A 26,596-nucleotide genomic window follows, 5' to 3' on the forward strand; every position below is an offset into this window, starting at 1 on the left:
ACTATTTTCGCACACTTTAAAAGAATTGCAATGAAAACTGAGGATACTGTACATAATGCTTGACCTTTAACAGACATGTATGCAAAATACTTCAGTCACACCATGATTAGGATTATGTTAATGACTAATGCCAATCCATTAGAGCCAATAAAGATATGTATAATTAAAAGCTACATCTCATTTGAGCTCCTGCTCTGGCGCCGCTGTGCATAGCATGACATAGCTTCACTGTAAAATGCCAACATGTGCTCCTCCAATGGAAAAAAACACATACTACTAACACATCTACTTCATTGCTTGAGGGGAAATATCTTGAAGTTAGTTATGTGATTCAGAAAATAAATAAAATAAGTACAAACAAATAAAATCCTTTTTATTTTCAACAAAGTGCACGCCTCAACTCTACAAAGCAGCACATTACAATGTAATGGAATAAATACAGTAAAATCGGGTGAATTTAAAAATAAGAAAAAATAAACAAGGAGATACACAAGTACCTGCATAATCGATCTGATGACAGGACTAAATCAGGCTCTTGAAAGAAGCTCCACCAAACAAATGGCTTCCGTCATGGTGATTGTTTGACTTTTCATGAATCTTCTGTCCTTTGGGTAAAGATGGCCTCTCTTCTGCTTTCTAACGTAAACCGATTCAACCCTGCTTCTTCTGTGATCGAGGACTACCAAATGAACACTAAAGGAATACAGGTGCATACTCTCATGTTCATACACATCACCCCAGAAAAAACTTGTGCAATTGCAGCAGGACCTCCAAATCACCAACTCACTGCTGAGAGAAAATAAAGTGAACACATTTTCAGTCTTAACTGAAGTTACTACTCAAGTGTGTGTGGCGCAACTTAGTGTTTTTTTCCACAGGCAAATGAAGTATAACATAAAAGGCAAGGGAGCTCATCCCTTAATTTTCAGCAAAATAACTTAGTACTCTTTAATAAAATTAAAAACACTATTTTCATATGGTGGCTCTTATAAAAAAAAAGAAAAAGAAAACACTCACAGACTGAAAGGATAATGCTTTAAGAGACGTCAATTATATTAGGAAAGAACTTAAATCCCATGAAAAAAGACATTATTGACAATAAAACTGTACAGAACATAAAATCAATGTACAATACAGTACCTGCAGATGTTATGCATACAGTACAATTCTCTTTTTACATAGTTTTAGTATGGGCTCCAGCCTGATCTATATACTGACTTAACATAGGTGGAAAAGCGGCTATTTTAGTTTCAATAATTCTAATGGTTATTAGTGAGGAGAGTAGATCTTGTAGTAGGTTTAAAAGAAACAGACTGAAAATATTATTGCAGGATGATCACCTTCAGTTGCATACTGCATGTGTTACGTGAAAGTGTCCTATAATGGGGAGCAGCGGGCTGATGACAGAAATAAAGGGCAGGACGGAAGAAAAACAAGGGGAGAAGCTGTTTTTTTTTTCTATCTCTCCATCACAGAGGTGGAACCTTGTGATATTTCTCTGATCCACTACCCTGTACATTACATTCATGGCCAGCATTGCACTTACCAGCCAAGTCCACCCTGACTGCATGGCTAGGACCTTCAGTGCTGAATTTTGTCCTGAAAGTCAACACTAATCCAGTGGTGAGATGAGACCGACACTAGAGCTCACCAGAGACAAACTGGAACTCTGCTGTCACAGTTTAAGCTCATTGGCAATTTTGCAGGCGATATTCTTAAAGGCGATAGACGTGCCCGATATCCTCTTGAATCGCACGCCATTGAGCGAAAGACGGGGGAGCTTGCAGACCTCCATCTCCCACTGTACTAAATTGTCCTGACGAGCATCGCCATGGACACAAAACAGCAGGAAGCGTTCGCGCTGCTCGTAATCGCAGCTGTTGGCATCCAGAACCTTTCGGATCTCCCTCATCATCTCAGCAGGCTCCATGGAGGAAGTGGTCTTCATGCTCCAGGTAAAACGGAGCGAGCGAGGTTTGGAATCCCGACCGCCTTCGTCCTTGGTGTCACCTGACGCACTTCTACTGCAATGGAGGAGACAGGAAGAGCACAGACAGGAAGTGGAGACAGACATTTAAAGGAAGTGTCTTCAAGCATCTTTTGTGTGAGCTGCATCCCAATGTCTCACCTTGGTGTTTCTGTTCTGGCGCTGGCCTCGCCCTCACTAGGCACCCTGGATCAAAACAGGAATACACTGTTACTCCCACCTGGTGATGTCAGCATTGGTTCCCCCCACCCACTACCGGCATCACCATCACTGGACACACACAGGAGTGTCAGGCATCATGCCAGGAAAAACTCCACAATCCTGGGTATCAGGGTTCCACACAATGAAGTGACTATGATTTACCATAGTGGCTCCTTCATAATGACCGAACGCAGCATCCTGCCTACTGTATGCTACCTTTCCTTAATCTCCACTCATCTATAAGGAGTGGCGAAGTTCTTTTAAATCTTAGACATGGCCTCCGTAATTTGTCTGATCTTCTCTCTTAAGCTCTGCAGGAAGATGGGGGAGAGTAAGGAGAGGAAAAGCTCTAAAAGCAGTTACTGTGGCTGAGCGTACAGGAAAAATTGGAGAACCTTGAGGTTCGTTTTTGAGGGCTCAAAGTAAGGAAATACATGGCATAACAAGGGTGTCATTAGGCAAGGACTTTGGTGTAGTGGACAAGAATGTAAGGGGTTAAGATCACATGGGCCAAGGTTAAAGTGAACACAGAGAGGTTTTGTTTTGGGGGTTTCGTGAATGGGGGAACAGGTACAGCAAGCGTCGTGTTATCCTACCTCCGTGTAGACCTGAAAGACAGAGTTCTATGCAGGGAGAAAAGGAGAGAAAGCTGTGAGCCTGGACCAAACAGGCTAGCATCAACGTGACACAAGGCGCTAATGCTGTACGGATGGGGCTTTATCCTCTGAGGATGCGTAACGAATGGCAGAGGATGTGTCACTATTCCAAAGAAGAATCAGCGGTTAAAATAATTTCACATATCCCAAACAAAGAATGTTATATAACTTTGTTCTTTGTTTCTTGTCTTTCTTTCTTTTTAACTTCTTTTATTTTTCGCATAACCAGATAAAAAAAAATGCATGTATGAATTTTATCTTTGATTAAAATGAATAGCAAAAATCTTAAAATAAAAACGTGGTCGACATCAGTAACTTTTTTTATTGCATAGCCAAAATTACAATTTTGATTTATAAATTAATACATTTGAAATTATTCCATCCACATTTGCCACTTGCCACTAATTACCAAATGCGAGCAAGATGCCATGATAATTAGGCTACTCTGTGGAACGCTGAATCTGCATGACTCTTATTCCGAACTGCTTGGATACATAAGCAAATTAAGGCTATCAAAGATATGAAATACATGGTAGTTTAAGTACAGGACTCATTGAGTGCAATATAACAAATGATTTTTGCAGCTCTTGCATGGAGGGAGCCATCGATGTATCATAACTATCTGAAAATATATGTGACGAGGGGTGAAACCGTATCTCAACACAGAGAGAAGGTCAGAGAGGTTAGGGTCCACTAAACATGAGTTTAGAGGTTCTTTCATGTTCCATGTGTGTTCCAGCTGGTGTCCCAGTTCCATCTTGGAACGAAAACATTACATGAGGGTTAAAACTTCCATTTATCTCGGCTATGACAGAGATTCTATGACAGGCACTGCAGGGAGCTGAAAATAACTGAGATGTGTTTCCTGTTGCTCAATCCCATGGTACCATGGGGCAAATGCAGACAGTTTTCAGATGTCTGCAATCCCCCTTTGAACCTGAATTTAATTACACTTACTGTATACCACAGAAAAGATGTAAAACTAGTCACTTTAAAATACAAATGCATGTGAAACCTAATATCCACAATAACACGTACATAAATGTGTGCACACATTTACAAATCTAAAACAGATTTGAATGTCGTCAAATCTCATTAAACACACACTGATGAGTGCAGACTGAACACACGTTTACAGATTCTTGTACACATTAAAAAATGTCAGGTATTTTCTTGTAAAATTCTTTTCTCAGCTTGAGATACTATTACTCAAAGTTTTAGGCACATTTACAAATAAAAAATTTTCCGCACTGTAAGGCGCACTGTTGGTTTTTGTGAAAATTGAAAGCTTTTACGTGCACCTTATAGTGCGGAAAATACTGTAGTTGTACTTCAATGATGTCCGATATCCTTTACTGACCTGCGGACAAACTTTGAGGTGATCTTGCTGATGATCCCAGTGGAGGTGCCCCTGCGTTGCTGAGCAAGGGCCCCTGTATCGTGGGACAGTGTGGGCGAAGCTGGGGGGCCGTTGTAGGTAGCGCTACGCCGGTCTCGAAGCTGAGCGCCATGAAAGGTGCTGCGACTGGTGGTACCGCGGGGGAAACGGTTCTTCTCTGGGGTGCTAATACTGTGTGCAGACGGAGAGGTGGAGGGACCACGTGGAGAGGAGCTGCAACGTTTAAATAAATCCGTCAGCGCCACAAAGACATTCGTGAACGTCCAACAGCTGAAGCCACTCCAGATGACATCGAATGAAGATGCTCACCTGGCTTTTAGCTCTGTATTGTCATCAATCGGGGGCAGTGTGCTTTTCGAGGGATGCCCTGATGATGACATGGACTTGGTGTGACGAGGTCTTGTAGAACTCATTGCAGTAGATGGAGTGCTACCTGACACCTCTGTTAAACTAGAGACCAAGGAGGGAGATGTGCTCATTATTAAAAGGAGTTTTTTTTAAATATCATAAAATTACAGAGAAAAATGATGCCGATAAATAAATCAGAGAATAAATATGAAGCTGGATCTATACGGTACCTGCAATGTGAATGTGCTTGTATTTACCTGCTGTCTTTGCCATTGGGAATAGCTGAATAGCGGTCAGTTGAGGATCTTTCACATACGTATGTGTTCCTGCGAGTCATCGATCCATTCGTCTGTTTAGGAAAAAAGAAACCGAGAAACATGTTTTAGGACATATTGACAGAATTAGTGAAAATTTCCCGCAAGGAAGAGTCACAAAAAAATAGAACTCCAGCTTGTTTTGTTTTTTTTACTCATGCGCACATGTGTGAGTAATTTTCTCTGCTGCTTCCTCACCCCCACAGCAGTTGAAGTTTTCTTCCTCTCCTGCACGGCCAGTGGTGAAGCTGGAACGTCTCCCTTAGAAGTGCTGAGCTCCAGTCGGCGCGCTCCGTCCCACTCCTCCCTGTGATCGCTTTCCACGCTCAGGGCCTGGCCACGCTTCGTATACGACACCGCCGGCGGCACGGACGGACCCACTGGCAGACGAAACAACACTTAGACTCATTCAATCAACACAACAAGACATCAACGGCTCCGGCAAACAGAATACACTGTTTTTGATACGGTAGCATCAAGCAGAGCAACTCAAAGCCAGGATTTAGGCTTCTTCCAATTCATCAAATATAACGTTACAACATTTATTCCTTCAATTGCAATGGAAGCTGAGGTAAGCGAGTACAAAGCAAAGCTGTTCCCTCCTCATGCTTTGAGGTGCTGCTCTGACGGGTGCTGCAGGAAGGCAGCCAGCCAGCAGATGGCAATAGACACAACGGCCCGACCTGACATAGGAGGAAGCTGCTGAATTACCGGTGCAATGTTGAGGGTGAGCCTCATTTTGCATATTAAAATAAACTAGTCTGAGCTTGATTAACATTTTTTAAATAATTGTAAAGGCATGAAATGTTCCAAGAGAGACTTTGCATCCGTGGAGCTCGTGTTGCTCAGAGACACATCAGCACCGCAGCAATGGAATCCTAACATAGGTTGCCGTGAGCGAGAGCAACTTCCCCCTACACAACATGGAGCCGCCAGCACTCTCAGAGCTGGAAAGGACGAGGTTACTTTACTTGGCTTTTCTACGACCACACCACCACCACCATCATCATCATCATCCCCACCATGATCACTGTAGCGGCGCTGCTTCTGATTGGCCGAGATGCTGCGTGTGACCTTGGGATGGGCGGGGGAAATGCTGGAGCTGTTGTTGATGTCACTGGTAGGTCGCTGCCGCTGCCCCAGGATGCTGTTAGTCAGCGGCTCACTCCCCTCAAACTGGAGATAGAGTCACAGGATGGAGGACGTGATCACATGACCTCACGCATGACCTCGCTGCTGGTGATAATGTGAAGATGACGAACGAACGCACCTCTGGAGCTTTTCTTCCCAGCAGCAAGTAGGTGGCCATGACATCATCGTACTTCTGGCCATGAAGGGACTCTGTAATTTCATCTTTAGGGAAACCCATCGTCACCATGAGCTCTGGGGAGGAATCCAGGACAACATAAACCAGAGAGGCATTGCCAATAAAAGTGTTTTCTCTAATGAATTCAGCCAAACATACCTATTCTGGATGAATCACTGAAGTCTGCCTCCGGCTCCATGTAAGGCTTTAGCTCCTCCTCCTCGTGACCCACATTCATCCAATGGTCTTTCATTATTTGCTAACCAAGAAACAAAGCAATTGTGCTCGTGTATGTCTGATGTAATTGTTTCAACTGCAACCCTACATCAATTATAAAACCTGACACCCAAACGTAAGGAAAAGGGCAAAACAATGGGAAGATCATGAAGTCTTTTTTGATGGTGAGTTCCGTGGTGGGGGGCCAACAATGTCACCAATTGCTATGATTGTGGGAGAAATCTTTACTATTGAACTTCAGCCTGGTGCTAATCACTGGGGGTATTGACTCTGAGCAGACTGAGTGTGAACTGAACTGACAGCCATAATCTGTTCACACAGGAGAAACATCTCACCAACAACACTAATTATATGGACACTGTGATAAAATGAAATATTTCAGTAGTTTACAAACGGCAGCAGCAATGATGTGTTTTCAACAACAACACACACTGATCAATACGATCAAATCATTAGAACAGACAGAACAACATTTGTGACGATGCCACACTGTAAAAGCTGCTTCTACCTCCAGACTGCCTCGTTTGACGGGGTTGAGCACCAGAAGTTTCTTCAGCAGGTTTTCACAGTCTGTGGACATGTAGAAAGGAATACGGTACTTTCCCCGTAGAACCCTCTCCCTCAGCTCCTACAGAGGAGACAAGGAAAAAAAAAAAAATAGATGAGAAATTTCAGCAAAAGAACACTGGTGGACCAAAAATAACCTCAACCTTAATCCAGCACAATATCATAGAGTCGATATGAAAAACTGCACGGAGATCAAGCTGAAGATGGAGGGTCACAACAGGGTTGAGGGTTCATGTTCTGTCTATTAAACTCCACTAGAAACCCCCTTTATATAAAACATTATCATAGTATCAATTATCCATACAAAAGTACTAATTAGAACAGACTAATAAAAATCTACAGATCATAAAACCCTGATCTCAGATTCTCAACATTCACTGTAGCTTGAATATTCAATATTTCAACAGGGCTGCATTATGAAGGAGGGGTGGACAAATCCGTACAGCTTTTTACTACAAATGATGGACATGGTTCACCCCACTAAACTTTATTATTTTACACAAAAAACCCCAGTTTTCACATCTGACTTCACACTTGGCTGAGACGCCAGCCTCTAGTACTTCAGTGGGCACATTTCATATACTGTGGTCTTTGCCATCGGTTTGAATAAAGACTACAAGAGAATTATTCATCAATACATATGAATAAAATATCTTAAGAGAAGCATTTATTATTTATTTACTTTTGAGGCTATTGATTAATTCTATTAATTATTCCTTTTTGTAACAGATCCTGTCATATTTTGTGTTGGAGGACGTATCGTAGGTGTCTGTGTGCTACAAACAAGCTGAATTATACGTGTCATCTGAATATGAATGCCAAAAGTCTATTTTTTTTAATATAAAGAACCTGCCATCACCAAGACGGTTGGAGATGTTGCATCAGTCTGTCCTCAGCTTAAAGAAAAATTTAAAACTCATGAGAAATGTTGGTGATTGTGAGCTTGACTGCAAGAGAGAAGTTTTCAATATACGTAAAAGTAGTGTCAAATTTGTTTTCTGTCAAAAAATGTTAAAATATTAAACAAAAAAAGCCAAATAGACATCCAGAACAAGTGCACACCTTTAGATTCTGTCCATCAAAGGGCAGCGATCCGCTGACCAGTGTGTAGAGAATGACCCCGAGGCTCCAGACATCCACCTCTGGTCCGTCATACTTCTTTCCCTGGAACAGCTCAGGAGCAGCATACGGCGGGGAGCCACAGAACGTGTCCAGCTTACTGCCAACAGTGAACTCATTACTGAATCCAAAGTCTGCTATCTTTATGTTCATATCTGCATCTAACAACAAGTTCTCCGCCTGAGGGAGAAAGAGATCAGCAAAGCATCATGGGGACTGTGCAGGCATCACACAAATTTGATAGCGCTCAGGAGAAATGTGATATGTGAGAGTACGAGCTGAGACGTTCACCTTTAGATCCCTATGTACTATCCTCCTCTGATGACAATACTGCACTGCAGACACAATCTGAAAATATACACACACATGCACATATCACAGGAAATGCCTATGCGTTTTAAACATTAAGAAATAAAACTATAACATGCTCAAAAGGGGAGTGAAGAAAATAAAAGAGACAGGATAGAGGTTCAGCAATGATAGTTCTGGTGCACCGTTTGGTCTAACATGTGATTAAAAACTGATAAAAAAGTTCCCTTCAATTTTAAGAAGCTTAACTCAGAATGTTAACTGGCATTTTTGGTTAAGAGAAATCACAGAAACAATAACTTGTGATTAAAATGACGATCTTTTAACTTTTTGTGAACCATAAATAATGTAAAAATAGTCATTCTTGAAAAAGGTTACTCCTCCTACAGCTTTTCTTAAACAGTGTGACCAAAGATGCTTCATCAAAAATCATGTAACACTCTAGGAAGACTGGTAAGACTAAAAATCAAGGAAGAGAAGTTACAACTTTATCTAACAACTTCATCTAAACTGACTGTCAAACTCAGATCCACTGTTGTTGTTTGAGGGTCAGAGTCCGTAAATTAAAGGCTGAGGTTTACCTCACAACATGTAAAGATCTGGCAAACTTTCACTAATATCCTCGGCTGATAAATATTTAATAGTGGCAGATAAAAATTAAATTGGCTCCCAGGATGGTTGTGTTTAAACAGTCCTACTCTAATATTTATCTGAGTTGGCCCAAATGCTCTCATGCCAGAGTCACTAGAACTATGTGGCACACAGTAGGAATAATTTATTACCAACACACAAGAATAGCCACGACACTAAGCAAACTAAACGTACTGTGATGAATGCATCCCGCCAGCCTGCTCTCAGGCACACACACACACACGCACAGTCGCTTTCACCTTCCTGGGTGTGGATCTATCTGTACTGTGACACACAAACACACATGAACTGGCCACACTTTCACACACATCACCTCTTAGTCACCCACTGCTATGAATAATAAATATAAACAGCATGGATGTGAGAAAAAAAAGATGGTTGATCAAGATGACTTTTCTGCACTATGCTGAACAAAAGGGTAATTAGAAGGAAGAGAGAAATGTTATTTGTAGCACGAAAGAGGCCAAGAGCTGCTCTGATCGTGGCTCATTGCTCTCGTAGCACCACTAGATGTCAGCGTGGGATCTGTGAGGTTTTCACTCTCAACCCTCCTGCTCTCTCAGGCCAGACTATCTCCACTCCATCTTTTCTCTGCAGCTGGTGACGAAGCACCGGTGTTGGTGCATGCAGTCTTCCCTCTGAGCAGAAACGAAGCGGTGACAGGTCTGTGCGCTGCGATGCCGATGACTCACCTGTCTGAATTTGGCCCTGGCCTCTTTCTCCTTCATTCTGCCGTGAGCGACTAGATAGTCAAATACTTCTCCTGGGGAAGGAAGAGGAAATATAGACGTATCACATATAATCAGTATGTTATCAGCACTTTATGTGACCAAAATCATGTGTTTATGAGGACTTCTAAATCATCAAATCCTAATGGCATTTTTTATTTGGGATGTGATTTCTCTACTTGTTAAACTTCATTAGAAACATGCATTACTCACCACCACTGGCATACTCCATCACCAAATAAAGTGTCTTCTCTGTCTCAATCACCTCAAATAATTTCACTAGCGGGAAACGTTTTGAGGGGGAGAGAAATGGAGATAAAATAAAGAGTTATTTCAGATTTACTTACTAATGTGTTTTCTTCATTATTGTTCACTGAATTTACTTGTCCATTTGGAGTAAAGTCATATTGTCATATTAATTGTCATCTATTGTGGCAAACGTCAATATTTGCTATTTGCTTTGTAGAACTGGACAGTAAAAATGAGGGAACACAAAATCAGAGGATCCCATTTGAACAATGTCACCAAATAAATTAATTTACTCCAAAAGACCAGCCTTACAAATAAGCTCAACTGGTTAATGTGTTGTTTTGTTAGTGCTTATCCAAACTTAATGGCAATATTATTGCACAGCTATCATGCCCCTGTTTCAGCTCACCTATATTTGGATGATTCAGTAGCTTCATTATCCGGACTTCCCTGAAGAGCTGTGGAGACACAGACGAACGTTTAATACATCCAGGCACATGTTGAATGAAATGTTGCCCCGGCGTCTCACATGTTTCTGCTGGGGAATCACGTGTGAAACTGTTAAATAGGACTGACTCAGAAGGAGGAAAAAACTACCATGAGTGACTTAGCATTGGGAACATAAGGGAACCAGAGAAATATTCATCATTAGACTGCTGTCCTGCATAAAACAATATGAGCAATACAGTGAGAACATCACTCTAAACCCAGACCCACACAAAACCGGAATTATGATCCTATGACCCGCTGCGGTCCAGCCAGCAGACCATCCAAACAGTCAGCAGCATCACAGCCGCCCACCCCAGCACACAGATGTACAGCCAGTCACACATTTGCGTCCTGATATAATCGTCTTAGTATAGACATAAAAAAAGGGGGGCAGCACAATCATATCGCTTATTATTAAATAGGAGGATGGAACCTTGTAGTGATGGTTATTTTTTTCACGTACATCAGAATATGAATGCAACCTTCCCGTCTTACAGCATTGCTGGGGTAGTCTGAGTTTCTAGGTCATCAAATGCAGCTATTATACCAGTGTGAGCAGGTCGGACTCTGCAGAACCTCTCTGTTACAGTCTGGTTCAGCAGCTGCTACTCTCTCTCTCGCTCTCATTCTTTCCTCTCTTCTCTGTCTCTACTTGCTCGCCTGTCTGTCTTCTTCTTTCCCTCTGACACCTCTAACCTCACGAGCGCCAGCGTGCACATCCAGCACATTAGTAGTCGGTACAGAGGCATCCGAGGGTTTGTGTATTTAAGCCCTCCGGAGCGAGGAAAACAATGGTTGTTCCTCCTTAGGTGCCTCATTTGTGTGACTCAGGCCTGGTGGAGCAAGTCACAAAACAATTCAGCGTGCCGAACTGCAGAGCTGGGTGACGTCTTCCATCATTACAATAATCACAGCCGTCGCTTTAGTTTATCTTGAAGCAATCCTACGCACTTTGTCCTACTGCAGTAAATACTCACTGAATCACCAAATGTGTATTAATCTGCAGCTGAAAACAGTCCACAACAACTGCAGTGGCTCACTCCCACGCTGTCAGTCGGTAGATGAGGTTACGTGATCGCTCATGTTTGCTTCATTGGCAATTTGTCCACAGGATCTCTCAAAAGGTTGTCAATGCATTCTGAGCTGATTCTGCCTTGGACTTATCCAGGGTCATGAGACGGTGGGTTAAAGTCTGAGGCAGGATAGGATCATTTTCTTTAACACTGTCAATAATATTGGTCTGAGTCATTCATGAAACATTTCTATTTAAACAAAGTACCGGTAATCCGTAATCTGCCATTGCTTTTTTTTTTTTTAATAGATCACAAATTTCTCAAAACAAGACCAAGATTTTAAATGCTAGGGGCAAGTTTCCAGGGTCAAGCAATCAGGTGGTGTTACTTATTTTGTGATGAAGCAGATCCCAACAGAGACACGTCATCATGGCAACATCTCCATAGTGTGTGCAATGCACCGGCTGCAACAATCTCCTCCCAGTGAAGCGTCACTTGTGCCAACTCACTTTCTTCAATAAATTTTGATGACAATAAGAATGAGAAGACTCAATTTATGCTGATGCGGAGAGACCATAGACTCCGTCAAGCACAGCAGAATGACATAAATGTTGACTCAGCTAAAAAAAACTGTTATGAGATGTAGATCTCACAAATCACAGGTCAAATTACTTGAATTTTGTACAGGTTTTTAAAAAAAAAACTTTTTTACAAATGTTCAGATGGACAACGAAGCTCAATAAGCAGGGGCACATAAAAATATTTCACCAGACTTATTTCTTCAAAAAGACAAATGTGCAAATAACTTAAAATGCTGAGCACATTTCTGTGGGAAATTTAATTTGGACAAAAACAATAATTACATAGAAATGTCATTGTTAAATGTTTTTCTCAAAGTGAATCTTTGCATTTAATTTCAACAGATGAACTATAACTACACTGTCATTTATTCAACAATGAAAATGAAAAAGAGCTCAAGCTTAAATCTGAATTTATTATCAAACCACATTTTGTCTACAAAAAAATCTTCAGTTCACAAATGGCTCCAAAAAAAAAAAAAGGAATATCCTGTTTGGAAAAGCGCACTCCATATTCATCAACTACTCTGTTGGTTTGAGAGATTCCCCACAGTAAGAAAGTCAATTAGACTGGAAACACACTGACACAATAACCGGAAGACATCCTGCAGCGCGCCCAAAAATAAACAGCCTCAGATGTACTTCCATCCATCATGTGACGCAACCATCATGACAGACCGTGTGTCTCATCCTGAATGAGCAGCATTCTACAGTCTGATCACTTATCTCTTATTCTTTATTATTCTTTCCCTCTCCTTTACATCATTGCCCAACAGCCCCTCACATGGGAAGCATGCGTGCAACCGTTTCGAAACAAGAATTAGAGCAAATCCGAGAAGGGCAGTGGAAAACAACAACAACAAACACAGTGTCAATACAAGCTCAATAGAGACGTAGCCACCATGAAGAGAACAGAAGATAATGAGGCTAGTATTAAAATCAATAATACACCAGTTCCAGTAGCATATCAGTCTGGACAAAGAGTCGCAGTGATGGCTTCACAAAAATATGCAAAACAAAATTTGTATCACAAAGAAGAAACACCGTTTTCAATGCAACTAAAATCTCGGATGTCTGCGCCAGTGACCTAGTTCCTGCCACCCAGGGGCGTCCAGGCTGCCAAACTAGCCTTAATTACAACAGTCCTCATGCAGAAGGAGCAGAGCAGTAGATATCAGACTGGGAACACTTACAGAAACTGGCTGGACTATTTCAGTCACAGCAGCACAGCTGCCCCTTCAGCATGGAGATTATTGATAGGGTGAGCTGCTTGGAAGCTTCTATTGTGTGTGTGTGTGTGTGTGTGTGTGTGTGTGTGTGTGTGTGTGTGTGTGTGTGTGTGTGTGTGTGTGTGTGTGTGTGTGTGTGTGTGTGTGTGTTACCATCTATCAGTAAATAGCTACTAGTTTCTGATGCCCTAAAACAGAGACAGACAGAGAAACAGGCAGACAGAGGGACAAACTGTCCTGACTGCTGATCTAGTGAGATACTGGACATCTCTCCATTGCTCTCCGCCCACGCAAATATCTACATCACCGAGAGGGCAGTTCACTTTAAGTGTCACTCACAGCGGGAACGGCGCTGACAAAATGTATCCACGAACATGCAAATCCACGCAGCCTCGACGTTTGATTTGTTTTGTGATTTATCTTGGACAACAATGCTGCCTGTCGAACCACATTCCGCTCATCAGAGCAAGACCGAAGCTCCTCTAGCCCGTGGCCTTGACAAGCGTTTCACTGGCTAACGTGGAGCGACAAGCGCTAGACACATATAAACAGCAGCCATTATGGGAGCTTGACCTCATGATGAGCTTTTGACAACTGCAAGAAAATACAAAAATAAAGTCAGAGAATGTTCTAAACACTTTCTCAACAAGAAAGAAGCGACAGCACTGGAAAGTACATTGCAATATATTTTTTTCTGTTGCGATAACATAATGCATGAAAATCAAAAAGACATCTTCCATACATGTAATCCATGTACAAATAAGCAATAAATCATTACCTTCACCATTTCAAATAGCTTAAAATATGTGCACCCCTCTCAATCCTGTACCATAGTAGTTTAGTGTCACACCAGTCCACTTTCATGGTTCTGACACCAGCATGAGAACAGGTGAGACACTTCGTTCTTTGTTTTGAGTCACAATTGTGTCATTCTATATGTCTGATGATGCTAAAATCTATTCTAACTATGAGCTGGAACATAATATGAGTCGGGGTAGAAAATGTGGACCTTGCGAAGATTACACTAAATCAAACACATCAAGCTACAACTTTTTTTGCTTTATGTGATCGATTTAATTTGACATACTTGACATAGCATGTACTGCAATGTGGTTAGTGCACATGGCAGATGGTTGGTTGATGCTGAAACAATATATTGTGCAGAATGAGTGAGACTAAAGGTTAGTTGTCTGGTTTTGGGTGACCTGTACAAAAAAAACAACTCTGAATTTTAAAGAAGCTGCAAGGCTTTCTGTTGCTTCACTTCTCTGTCTGAAGTTGAACCAAGCAGCTCTACCTGCTAAACAGGAACAGGAAAGGAAATACAAAAGCATCACTCAAGGAATAATATACACAAGGAAAATTCAGTCTCAAGCACAGGTAAAATTTAAAAACAGGAAAGGTTAGAAATAGTAATAACTCAAACTCAAGACAAGGGCTGGCACAAAAGAAGCATAACATAACGAACTGGGCCAGAAGGGTAGAGGAACATGGTAGGAAATACGATAAGAGATGGGGGATAACGAGACGAGGTGATAACAATCAGGGCAAGGAGACAATCTGGGTAGCAGGAGAATAAATGAGAAGCAGGAAGTCTGAAACAAGAGAGAATGAAAGTGACAAAATAAGAAGCAGATGCATGAAAAAGTGACAAAGCAAAAAACTTAATTAGGTTACATGTGTAAAACTATAAGGTGTCATTTTTTTTAACAGCCCAGGTTTTAACTTTAAATATTATATTTGTGTGTGTGTGTGTGTGTGTGTGTGTGTGTGTGTGTGTGTGTGTGTGTGTGTGTGTGTGTGTGCGTGCGTGCGTGCGTGCGTGCGTGCGTGTGTGTGTTACGCATAATATTAAATATTGTCATTTCTGATGCGTTGAGAAGAACTGACTCTCATTTACAGATTAGAAATGGAGCCGGGGCAATGGGATGAGGGGATGAGAGTAAACGTTCGCTCAGTGAAACAGGGGATTAAAGGAGAGGCCTATTTTAGGGCTAAAATGCCTAAAAACCATGACAACGTCAACATCTCTGACCACAGGTCACGTGATGTATTTCCTGTGGCAAAATCTAAGGAGGAGCTTTGGAAGCTTAGCTGACCTCATTTCCTGTAAAACACCACAAAGTCAAACCAGGGTAGAGAGTTCCGAGGTTCATGACGGAAGAGACTAGAGCTTCATTCTAACCTCATGACTCATGCTGAAAAAAAAAAAAAATAATCACAGTGCAACTGGTAAAGATAAGCTCATGCAGTGACAACAGCACAGATTTACAGATTAACTTCCTATCTGTGTGGTGAACCCTTCTCAAAACCCGACTGTGATAAAATTTTGAGTATGCCTGTCGTTGCACATGTGTTGGTCCAACCGACCGTGTGTGTGATTGATGTCAGAACTGAGGACTCAAACCGAAGGATCTCCTGTTGTGTATGTTTATGTGTGTGTGTGTGCGTGTGTGTGCACGTGATGTTTAGGGATCTGCCTGAGTGCTGTCTGTGCATATAATGCCAGCTGGTATGCCCACCATAAAAAAAATAATCAGCATCATTTATGAGGGGTTCTTGCAGAAAAAAAAAAAGCTGCAATTTACACTGACTCCAAATCAATCCACTCAATCACACACAACAAACAAAAAGCGTGAAACTGGAAAAGCGCAATTACGTGAACACAACGATACGAGATTTCAAGATATACAAGAGAATCCTGCAACCTCTGGTGTCCATGCACGCGTAACGTCTGAGTCATTGAATCAATAATTATACCCATCTGTTGTTTATATCCGTCTCTACAAATAGCATAGCTTTACAGCATTTCTCAACCATGAAAGTGTTCTCTGTAAAACGATCAATTTGTTGTCCAACATCCTGGGTTGCAGAACTGCTTTGGCTAACATGTCATGAATGCAACAGAAGAAAATCTACTCCGAAACAGAATGACACGTGAAGTAATTACAGCCGTACGTTCCCTGAGGAAAGGTGGTGAAATCCAGCCGAAGCAAAAAAAAAGCCTCTAAGGGTATAAAGTTAATTGTGTAGTTGTAAACAGTACATAACAAGATTTGCCTTTTTAATTACTTTAACACTTAAATGAAGATTGTATCAAGGTGAAATGCTGCAGCATTTCTGTTAATTGTAAACTCCTGTTGTTTAAATGAGAATGATGTTCAGTTTATGTCTTTTGGATCCAGCCTTTACTTCTTTTTTTTTTGGAGCCATCCAATCCTAAAATTGACATCATTTTTTTGAAATCACCTGATTTACCAGTAGCATTAAACCCCAGAAACCAGGAACGAGAACCACTCTGATATTTTCTTTGTTTCCCATCATTATTTGAGTAGTCCAGGAGTAAACAAGCAAAAAGAAAAAAAATGCATTAAGATGGACGTTCCCTTTAATGCATCTGGAGGACGGTTTTCACGTAGACACCATAGGGCACTCAGTAAGACGATCGATTCAATCCAGGAGATGTCTGCTGCATTATAAGACAAGCTTCTGCATTGCAGATGGGCCTTCTGTATACCATTACAACAATCTAGTTCAGACCAGAGGTCATTTAAATCTTAGTACAGATAAACACCATACAGAGATGCAACTGTCTTCATAGATTCACAATCATAAACCAGACCTAATTCTTGAATGTTCGGCAGCAAAAACACCAAACAGCATACATGCTATTGCACCAACAGTAGCTCCCATAAAAAGACATAAGACCTCTGCATATTGACCCTCTGGTCTACTGCAGCTGACATTTGAAAGGATCAATGAATAATTCATCAGCAGGATCCTGATTGGTCGCCAGCCTCATATGATATGTCTGCTTAGCTGGTGGACAACCAAGCCAATCACATTTTGGGTATGTAACCCATCATGACTCACACAAGACCCAAACCGGTGGGCTCAGAGTATTTCCAAGAACATCGTGGCACACACGCCACGCCTCTAAATATTCATCACATCGCTGTGCGTCGATAAATACCCCGTATGATTGGCTGCTTGACAAATGAGCTCAGATAATGAGCTGCATCTCAGAGACGTTACATGAATGTAGAAGTCAGGGTTTTGAAATTCAGCCAGTGTGATTGGTTGAAGAGCTGCAGTCAGATCCCATTAAGATCCAACTTGATAATAGATTTGCTTTGTTCACTAAGAACAATGCTGGCATTGCAATGATGTGAGAAGCCTCCTATTGGCAGGAAACTGATATGTTTTATGGACTTAAAAGAAGGATTGATATCATGAATCAAATAAGTCATTTGTCCCTTTTTAACGATTCCATCCTTCATCTTATACTTGTTAGAGCCTTTGACCTCACTTCTCCTTGAATGACTGACAGTTTTGGGAGCTAGGCACCAATATTTTGTCACCTTGACACTTTCCAGAGACAAAAACTGAAAAGTCCATGTGGTGGTTATGGTCCATCATTAAAGATTTTCATCCCTCACAAAGTACTAAATTAAAAGCGTAGTGGCGGTGCACCAGGTTTCAATCATGTCACAACCATGAAAAGAATTCCTGGCAGTCAGCTGAACACCTGCATCATTTCTAGACACGCTGGAATGCTAGCTCGCACTAAACTGCAGCAGTGACTGCTTGCCTTCGACAGGGTGTAATCTAACATGAAGACTGTATGTGTGATTATGTATTTGTGTTTGTGTTTGGCAGGAATACCTCGATATGGTCTCGGTAATCAGGAAGAGTCTTTGTTGTAATTGGTTATGACTGCTAGACAAGGTTAAGAGACAGGCAGGAAGGCAGGCGTATTTTTAGCCACTCCTTGCCACAAACGAAGAGTCGAGATTGCAGAGAGAGGATGACTGGAGATTAAACAAGCATAGTGGTCTCTCCTGACTACAACTGATTGTATTATTTAAAACAGCTCATCCTGGGGTCAAAGAACAAAGATATAGCGGCAATAACTCAGGGATGACTAATGGAAAAGCCAGAGCACTTTAATCAAGACGTTAATGTTACCACGTGGTTGTAAAATGGTGACTCACTTTCTGTAGGCTGGTGGGATTCAGCTGGGTTTTGTCTATAATCTTCACCGCCACCTAGAGCGAGAGATAAGACAGCAAGAACAAAAAAAAAAGAGAGAGAGAGAGAGGGGGAGACAAAAGGAAACAGACATGTTAGAAGCCATTTATATCTGTTTTCATTAGGTGCCTTTAGAGTAGCTCAGACAATACACTCACATACATTTAGCCAATAGTTCATGAATCTCAACCAAAGGAACTTCTACCAAAAGAAAATTCATAACTTGGACAGATTTTGGGCAACATTTACATTAGAAGCATCATTGCACGATTGTTACTTTTGCACAGATCAGGTTTGGTTGTCTGGATGATTCACATTCATATTTATGCATGAAAAAGTAGACACTCCACATTCAGTTCCATTTTTACAGAAGTAATCTGCATCCTGAACAACAAATAGAAATTTTGTGAAACAACACATGGTAATCAAACCAAAATAGACACACTACTGTAATAGTGAAAGCATGTTTGACATTTTGCTCTACATGACAGAAAACACAGTTTACAGCTGTTTGGAAACAACGATCTGTGTCACTGTTGTCATCCCTCTGCGCTGGTTGTTTCATCGAACCACGCTCCCGCCACCGGCAGCGCTCATGCATACATGCCAACAGCAACACAAATTACACCACAAATGTCCTGACTTTTGTCATCATGAACTGATTCCGTATCAGATCTAGAACCACATATGACAGGGGCTGAAAATTTTGTTTGAAAAATTGTCATCGCTTCGAGGCAGAATGTATGAAGATGCAAATCCTTAAGTACCTGAACATATTTACAGCTTAGACCTGGTGAGAAATTTTTGCAGGCAGAATAGGAAAAAGAAAAGCATCGGAAATTACAATAACTCATTACCGAGGTGAAGGTTTAAAATAATCAAGCTATTGATTATTAGTCTTATCGCTCAGGTCTGATCTCAGGGCAAACAGACAGAATGTGTTAGCGTGACTCTGCAGATCAGTGATCTATTGTTGGTTTGGCAGGACGTGGTGGGCAGCAGTCTGAACCGTCTATCTCAATAATCACCCCACAGTGCCAACAGAAACAGACCTGCTCCCCTCACTTTCTGCACTCAGCAGCTTTCATGAAGCCATTAGCCAAGTCATACTGCAGACTCACCCGTGGACACACAAGTCCAGCTGGGGGGTAATTTACAAAGCAGTTTTATGATGTAATGTCCTTACTTTGAAATAATACATATTGTTGGACAGTAATCACACAACTTAAGGTGGAATTCGAATGAACGTCAAAGTTGCTGGCCTGTTGAGTCACTTTTGCAGGCAACCCAAGTTGGTCGTTGGTTGGTTCAAAACAACTTCAGGGTTACATACTTCATATGAAACAGAGGTACTAACACTTTTCAACAATGTCCTTTCAGAAAATAACACAATATTTGAGATTTTTTTTTAAATGAACCCCTTAAATGCAGTTACAATGAAATCAGCCATCTTATCAGAAACACCAGCATGAACTCTAAACCTTCTTGATCACTGACTGTAGTTTGGGGCAAAAGGAGATGCTATTTGTGGACACAAACAAGTCTACACACTGAGATGCATACTACAGCATTTTGATGGTCTTTGATGTGTTTTATGTTAAGAATTCAGATACGGGGCAGAGCCAGGATTTCTTTAATTCACTGTCTTAAACAGGATGTTGTTGTGATGTTTCTCCCCTGAAGTAATTTTCATAAAACTTTATTGGTTTGGGGAATGGATTAACAATACTAATAGACACTGGCAGGATTGTTTGGCCTCGTCAGAGCTACGTACTCTGCAGTTTCTTGGACGGCTTGTCAGCAGGATTGCATAAAGTTGGGTAAGACCTGGTATGAGGAAGGGTATTGGACCAGAACGGACCCTGATACCTTCTTGGTGTGAATTCAAATAAAGAAACAGGCCCATCATTTTCTTTTTGCATCATTGTGACATTTGGCATTTTTTCAACATTTTTTTAAATTTCCCTTGGATTTTGATAAAATAAAAAAGAAATGCGGATTTTTCAGGAGTTTGGAAAATATGAATGTGTATGCAATTAGGTGCAGATTCATATAAAAATCCAGATCTACCAGATTTTAACGTGTTTTCATAGACAATATGTTTCTCCCAGCTGCAGTAGGGGAAAGAAATCTGAAGTGTAATATGAGTTTCTACACTTACGATGCTCTAAAGATGGCCTTTGGGCTCTAAGTTTGCACTCTACTTGCTGCCATCAACATGAATCATAACCCATACTCTCCACACAGTATACATTTTGATCTTGAGACAAACATTCAGGTGAATAGTCAGATGTGGAGCAGAGATGTCAAGGAAACGCGTTTTTACATTTCCCCTTACATGACACCACACGGTCATGACAGCACTGTGCTAAAGGGAACTATTTAAACAAAGAGGTATCTAAATACTGTAAAGACAACAAAGGCAGTGTGGGTGTGGGTGTGTGTGGATGGTAAACTGTCGCCTATGGTGACCGCTGCTCTCTTCTTTATGTTTTTTCACTGAATAAATCTTTTTTAGCTGCGAGAAAAGTCTTTGCTGGGCTCCAGCTAAGGTAGAGTCGATTCCTTTCTTTTTCTTTCCACTCGTTCCTTCTCACTGATCTGATCCGTGTCTTTGCATTCTGATGAGTCAGCAAAGGTACTCAGGCACACAGAGCAGTGCTTGACCTTCTCAGCAAACAGTGGGTCACATACACAATATGCTTATTTAACATAAGCTTTACAGGAAAGCAGAAAGGGTCAAATTGTTACAGGTTTGACCTGGGAAAATATTTACAACCTCAGCGCTCTGATACGAGCGAGAACATAATGCGTAATAGAAGTGAGAGGAGATCTGAGGTGTGCTGTCAGTCCTGCTGGGCAGATCACAGGTCATTGTTTTCTCCTGAGGGAAAGAAGGGCTTTAATTACCCACTCTGACAGGGCTACGTGTATGATGCGTCTGTGTGAGATACAGGAGAAAAATTACTCTGAGTAAAGATTAATACTAGATTAATAGTGGATTCCCTTGACAAACAGCTCCCTCCTCCCACAGCACCACATCTTTGACCGCTGTAATAAACTGTAAGTCAGAAAAGCTTTGACTTGATTCAGATGGAGGGCTCTATTGCAGACTTCAACAGTATGGTATAGGGGGCAAAAGTACAGCTTTATTTATAGAGCACATATTTAACCACAGGCCACAAAGGGCTTCACCAAAAGCATGATCTAGTTAAAGGAATGTATGTGTTCAAAACTAAACAGTTCCTCAGGGTTGCAAATTAAATGTGATTTAATAAGTGCTGTTGGATGCCATATTAGCTCCAATGTATATTTGATTTATTGGCAAAATGCATGCTCATTTCATTAGAATCAATTAAACCTTTGTTTAAGAAGGAAATCCCTTGACTATAAATCTAGGGGTGGGAAACCTGAGCAAAACAGCATACTAGCAGGATACACAATAACCAAATCAGTTAAAATAGCTCCTGTACAGCAGATATATCAATCACCTGCTGGAAGCACAATAGACTGAATCCTGAGGAATCAGAACCTATTCCGCATGAGCAACAACCGCAACCAACATCTTCATAGCCCACCACAGATTTTCTGTGGGATTCAGGTCCAAAACTGAAATCAAGCCTTGATGAATTTTTAGGTATACTTCTATACACAGACTTTCAAGCTTCAGCTTCCATAAATATTGTGAGACGTTCTTCTCTCGTGCTTCCTGATACTTGATGGGACCCATCTCACCCTCCAGAGTTTCCAAAGTGAACAAGGAAGCAAAGCTGTCCCTGAACATACCCACATACGCACGTCAGATTAAGTGTTCCTGTCAGCATCAGAGCCATAATTTTTTTCTGCATTCTTCGGCAAACTTCGGTGTCCTATATAGATGAATTTAATCTACTGATGGCAATTTTTCTTGTGTTTTTGGATCAGCAGATACGTTAACAAAAAAAAAAAAAATCCACCAAAGTAAGTCTATAACGGTTGACACAGCACTTTAACAACATCTCATTTGCAAATGTGTGCACTTATGAGCGATGCCACTCAGGGGGTTGAATAATCCTGCAGTAGTCATTAAAAGCAGCATTTTGTGTTGAGTGGTTGTATTGAGATAATTATACTGTTCTTGTGTGATTTGTTAATGCAGACCGCTGATAAACTGTAGAGTCTGCCCATAAATCTGACACAGGCCACAATGGGGGTTGAGTAATTTTGCTCACGACTCGTTTTAAATGAATCTGCTGTTCGGTTGGCCTCTCCCTTCCTTCTTTATGCTGATGACCTTCTTCTCTCTCTAACTACTGAAGGCCTTCAGCCAAGAGCTGGACACTGTTTTTCACTGGGACAACTATGTCCTGACAAGGAATATAAAGACAACTAATAAAACCTTGTTTTCAGTAATTCCCCATATGACTGAAGAACAAATACCAGTTTACCACAAATAAACATATCACTTTGAATTCTACATCTTCAGCAGATGATGGAAACGACTACAGTACGGCTGCTTTTTGAAACATTTTGTTCCCCGGTGGACACTTAAAATTGTGATTCATGGTAGGAGATGTGCAGATGTGATCTGACCTTGAATACACTTTGAGTCTGACACATTTTTCCTTTTAAGTGAATGAAATCAATTTGTCCTTTGACAGAATACAAATTATTTTTTAGAAATTTTAAACATGAACTTGTTCCTGCAGCTTAGATGTGAAAAAAAATCATGTTTTTAGAAGTCTTGATATGTTCGATATTTTAAAGTTGTTTCACACTGGTGGAAAAAATGAGGAGTGTGCTTTGACGGGATTTTAGAGACAAAATAACATTGATTACTCAAGAGAATGTGATTAGTAGATTATTCAGAAATGAAATGTTATGTAAAGTGAAGACCTAATTTGAAGCAATAAGAATGAAGGACGAACACTGCACCCCACGCGGACGCTTCATGTAACATCTTATTGATCTATGAAGTGTAAATATAAAACTCACCTCGCGTCCAGTCAGGACATGTCGCGCCAACTTCACCTTGGCGAAATTCCCCTTCCCAATGGTTTTCAGGAGGCGGTAATTGCCAATGTGAGGGTGTTCCTCTGTGGAGGTGAAAGAGTTGCGACATCTCGGCAGGCTGTGGCGACTTGCAGATTTTGTCGGGGGGACAGGGGGCTCGACAAAGCCGTCCACTGACGAGTGCTGCAGGAAAAAAATCCACATGTCATGATCAGAAACAACCACCTTCCCTTACTGGATGTTTCATCCAAACCGACGCTGATTCTACAAAACAACATCTCGATTTTGGCACCATGTGATTCCAAAAGGAACCTTCTTCCTGCAATAATGCAGAACGATGCTGCAGTGGAGGATTGTGTGTTTGCCAAAGCTACCATATTCGCAGTGCAAACAGGAATGATCCCCTTAACCTGGTCCTAGGAATTTGGGGGATTCCAATGATTTACATGTCCATGTGCTTGTGCGTGTGTTCTACAATGTACTGCATGACTACAGTCACATGACTTACATAATGGTGCTCTGCACACAAGGCCCTGTGTTGGAGAACCAGATTCCATCCTGTGTGACACATTCACCTCCAAACCTCCGGACCTTATCACTCACAGGATAAGACTAAATAAAATAAAATGAACTCCTTCAAATCGGGGTCTTTGAAAATACCTGCACAAAATCAAGTCCTATCATGATGTCACAAGGACAAACCTGATAACAAAATGATTTGACACGTGAAGGTGAACTAATAACAACTTGCATTAAGTGCAGCTTTGGCACAGGCTAGCAGCAGTCTCCGCTGGTCTGTTTCTTCTCTACAACAGCTGCTGATGTCAGTCCAGGTCAGAGATCCCATGATCCTGAGCACCACACCCAAGCAAGAGAATAAAGCCTTAGTCTGGTTTCTCCCCTGCTCCCATTTCACTTAGGGGAAACGCTACACCCTGCAAGGTGCGCATCACGTTAGCTATACTACATCCTGGCAGATTGAGACCAGTGCTGCAGGATTCTAGCATTCTTTACTCTGACATGCTGTGTGTCTGAGTGAGAGAAACACACACAAAGGAAGGCATGGGAAATTTGTTTTCTGGACATGATGTTCAACACTTTTCTCTTTTTTGACCCCAGTGTGTCTGATAGCTCATTACATAGATACAGTACAGCACAATATGCTAGCATACAGAGTGATGATAATCTAAAAAGTTTTGAGGTGTAAAATAAATGTTGGTGAACACAAACTGAAGTGATGGTAAAAGCAGAGTACAAATAATACAAATATTTCACTTACTTACTGCATATTCCATCACTTTTTAATGGACATTGTGGCACAAAGATTTATATTTTTACTTTATAAATATAAATATTGTATAAATTTACATGCTTGCTTAACAATCATTATCGTTATCTGAGAAACCATACTTGCTAAGTCTATAAATCAAACATGGAAATTTAGACATGCTTGATTATTACTCAAAATTTGTTCCACTAGTGAATCTATTAACACCTTAACACTGACGTAATGTCTTGGGAGGCCAGACGTAAAAGCAATAATAACAGATAAAAGTAAAAATAAGAATGCTAGGGAAGTGCTTCTTGTATTTGGCGACTTTAAAAGTCATTTTTCTTCTGGCTCAGCTGCCAGCGGGCCCTGGAGCTGCCTGATGGAATCCTGCAGAGGCGTCCTGACTTCTGCCACTGGTGCAGGGGCAGTTCTCTAACAGCCACCTAGCAGTAAATATCTACGGGGCCTAAATAACATGACTGTCAGACAGTTTTATTACCACTCCTTGCTTATGCATCAGTGAACTCAGTCAGACAGATCAGAGAGCTGATGTAAAGTTAACATGAAGGATGTTTGAGTTACATTATTTAGTTTTAAAGTAGAATGACAAAGATAATCCAGATACATGCATAGTGGAGAGGAAAAACACAGAAAGCCCACTATCTAAATCTGAGAACAATCTAGTGCTTCAAGATATTTAAACTAAATAAGTGTAACATGGGAAAAAAATCATTTCATAGAACTTTATCTCTGTTGACTTTTGTTTTTAATTACAAAAAAAAAAAAAAAATCAGACCAACATGTATCAGAGCCTGTCATGACACACACAGACACACACACACACACACACACACACACACACACACACACAACACACACACACACACACACACACACACTCTTATGACGCTGTGATCGTGTGTATGCACGCGTGTCTCCAGCTGTTAGAATAAAGCGTCTCCTATTAAACACATTTACGTCTGTCCGCCTCTCCGGAGTCGTGGCAGCAGAATATTGAATGATCCTCTCCCTCCTCCTCCTCCTCCTCCTCCTCCTCCTCCTCCTCCTCTTCCTCCTCCTGCAGCCACAACAGGGCCAATAGGTGATGGATGTCACATTGCGATGCCACCAAGCGTTGCCACTGAAAAGTAGGGCAACATCCTCCCCCACCCTCCCTAAATATTGACGATCTGGACCGTGAAACACCCCCTAGTCGCATCAGTGGAATAGATACATAAATATCCATAAATAATAAATAAAAATCCAGTCACATAAGCAGCGTTTTTATGTCTCCACGTTGACGTTAAAGCCTCTCATCTATCACACTGACGCAGTGCGTTGTTTACTCGCCTGTTGTGAACAGAAAGCGGGGAGGACGTCACCCCGACGGCACCTTCATTCTAGGGGCTGCTCCAGCCTCCGAGCTTTTATTCCATTCAGATGGAGAAAGGCAACAAAAATCGAGCCGGGGAGCGCTCTTTTTTTTCCGCGTCGCTCTGCAACACTTAAAAAAAAAAACAATAATCCGGTGCGCAAAACCTGCCATATCCCCCTGTGATTTTTATTTATTTTATTTTTTTTAAATTCCATTCCCACGTCCGGTTTCGCACCGGTGTTCCCCGGATAGCAGCAACTTACGTTCTCGGTGTCACGCTCGTTCACCGTTGGCAATGGCGTTCTGGTCGACATCTTGTGTGCTTCGCAGGCCGCTCAGCGATGCAGCGAGCTGGGCGAGAGAGCAGAGCAGACACGGCGCGGTGCGTCGTGGAGAGGAGCGGCGCCCCCGTCCCTCTCTACATCCCCTGTAAACACCGCAAAACAGCGGCCTATTACCGCAGCATAGCGCACACGGGGGGGGCCTAGCTTTGTGCACTTCCTTCAGATGAACCACAGGCAGAGAGGAAAGGAGGAAAGAGAGAG

At 41.5% G+C, this 26,596-nt stretch overlaps 1 protein-coding gene across 8 annotated transcripts; it reads right to left on the reverse strand.

Annotated features, from left to right (window-relative positions):
• Positions 1 to 352: 352 nt before the first annotated feature.
• mark1 (MAP/microtubule affinity-regulating kinase 1) lies at positions 353 to 26,596 on the reverse strand. 8 transcript variants are annotated; one of them, XM_068326785.1, is made up of 19 exons: positions 26,315 to 26,596; positions 23,386 to 23,586; positions 18,375 to 18,428; positions 10,481 to 10,529; positions 10,036 to 10,101; positions 9,787 to 9,857; positions 8,426 to 8,482; positions 8,078 to 8,314; positions 6,957 to 7,076; positions 6,371 to 6,470; positions 6,176 to 6,288; positions 5,928 to 6,081; positions 5,104 to 5,285; positions 4,849 to 4,940; positions 4,553 to 4,693; positions 4,205 to 4,456; positions 2,785 to 2,811; positions 2,129 to 2,173; positions 353 to 2,021 (listed from the first exon to the last, which is right to left on the reverse strand). In XM_068326785.1, the coding sequence occupies exons 1-19, from the start codon at positions 26,363 to 26,365 to the stop codon at positions 1,676 to 1,678; spliced, it is 2,358 nt and encodes a 785-aa protein (XP_068182886.1). In that variant the 5' UTR covers positions 26,366 to 26,596; the 3' UTR covers positions 353 to 1,675. The 8 variants fall into 8 exon arrangements, with proteins under 8 accessions (XP_068182886.1, XP_068182885.1, XP_068182882.1 ...); XM_068326784.1 differs by having other exon boundaries at positions 353 to 2,024; XM_068326781.1 differs by having other exon boundaries at positions 5,877 to 6,081.

The sequence above is a fragment of the Antennarius striatus genome, chromosome 11 (assembly GCF_040054535.1).
Source record: "Antennarius striatus isolate MH-2024 chromosome 11, ASM4005453v1, whole genome shotgun sequence".
Classification (NCBI taxonomy): domain Eukaryota; kingdom Metazoa; phylum Chordata; class Actinopteri; order Lophiiformes; family Antennariidae; genus Antennarius; species Antennarius striatus.

Excerpts from the sequence above, each read along its gene's own strand:
- mark1 (XM_068326780.1), bottom strand. The coding sequence starts at position 26,365 with ATGTCGACCAGAACGCCATTGCCAACGGTGAACGAGCGTGACACCGAG. Across the intron at positions 18,429-23,385 it reads ATGTCCTGACTGGACGCGAG|GTGGCGGTGAAGATTATAGA; the intron begins GTGAGTTTTATA and ends CTCTCGCTCTAG. Across the intron at positions 2,174-2,784 it reads TCTTTCAGGTCTACACGGAG|GGTGCCTAGTGAGGGCGAGG; the intron begins GTAGGATAACAC and ends GTTTTGATCCAG.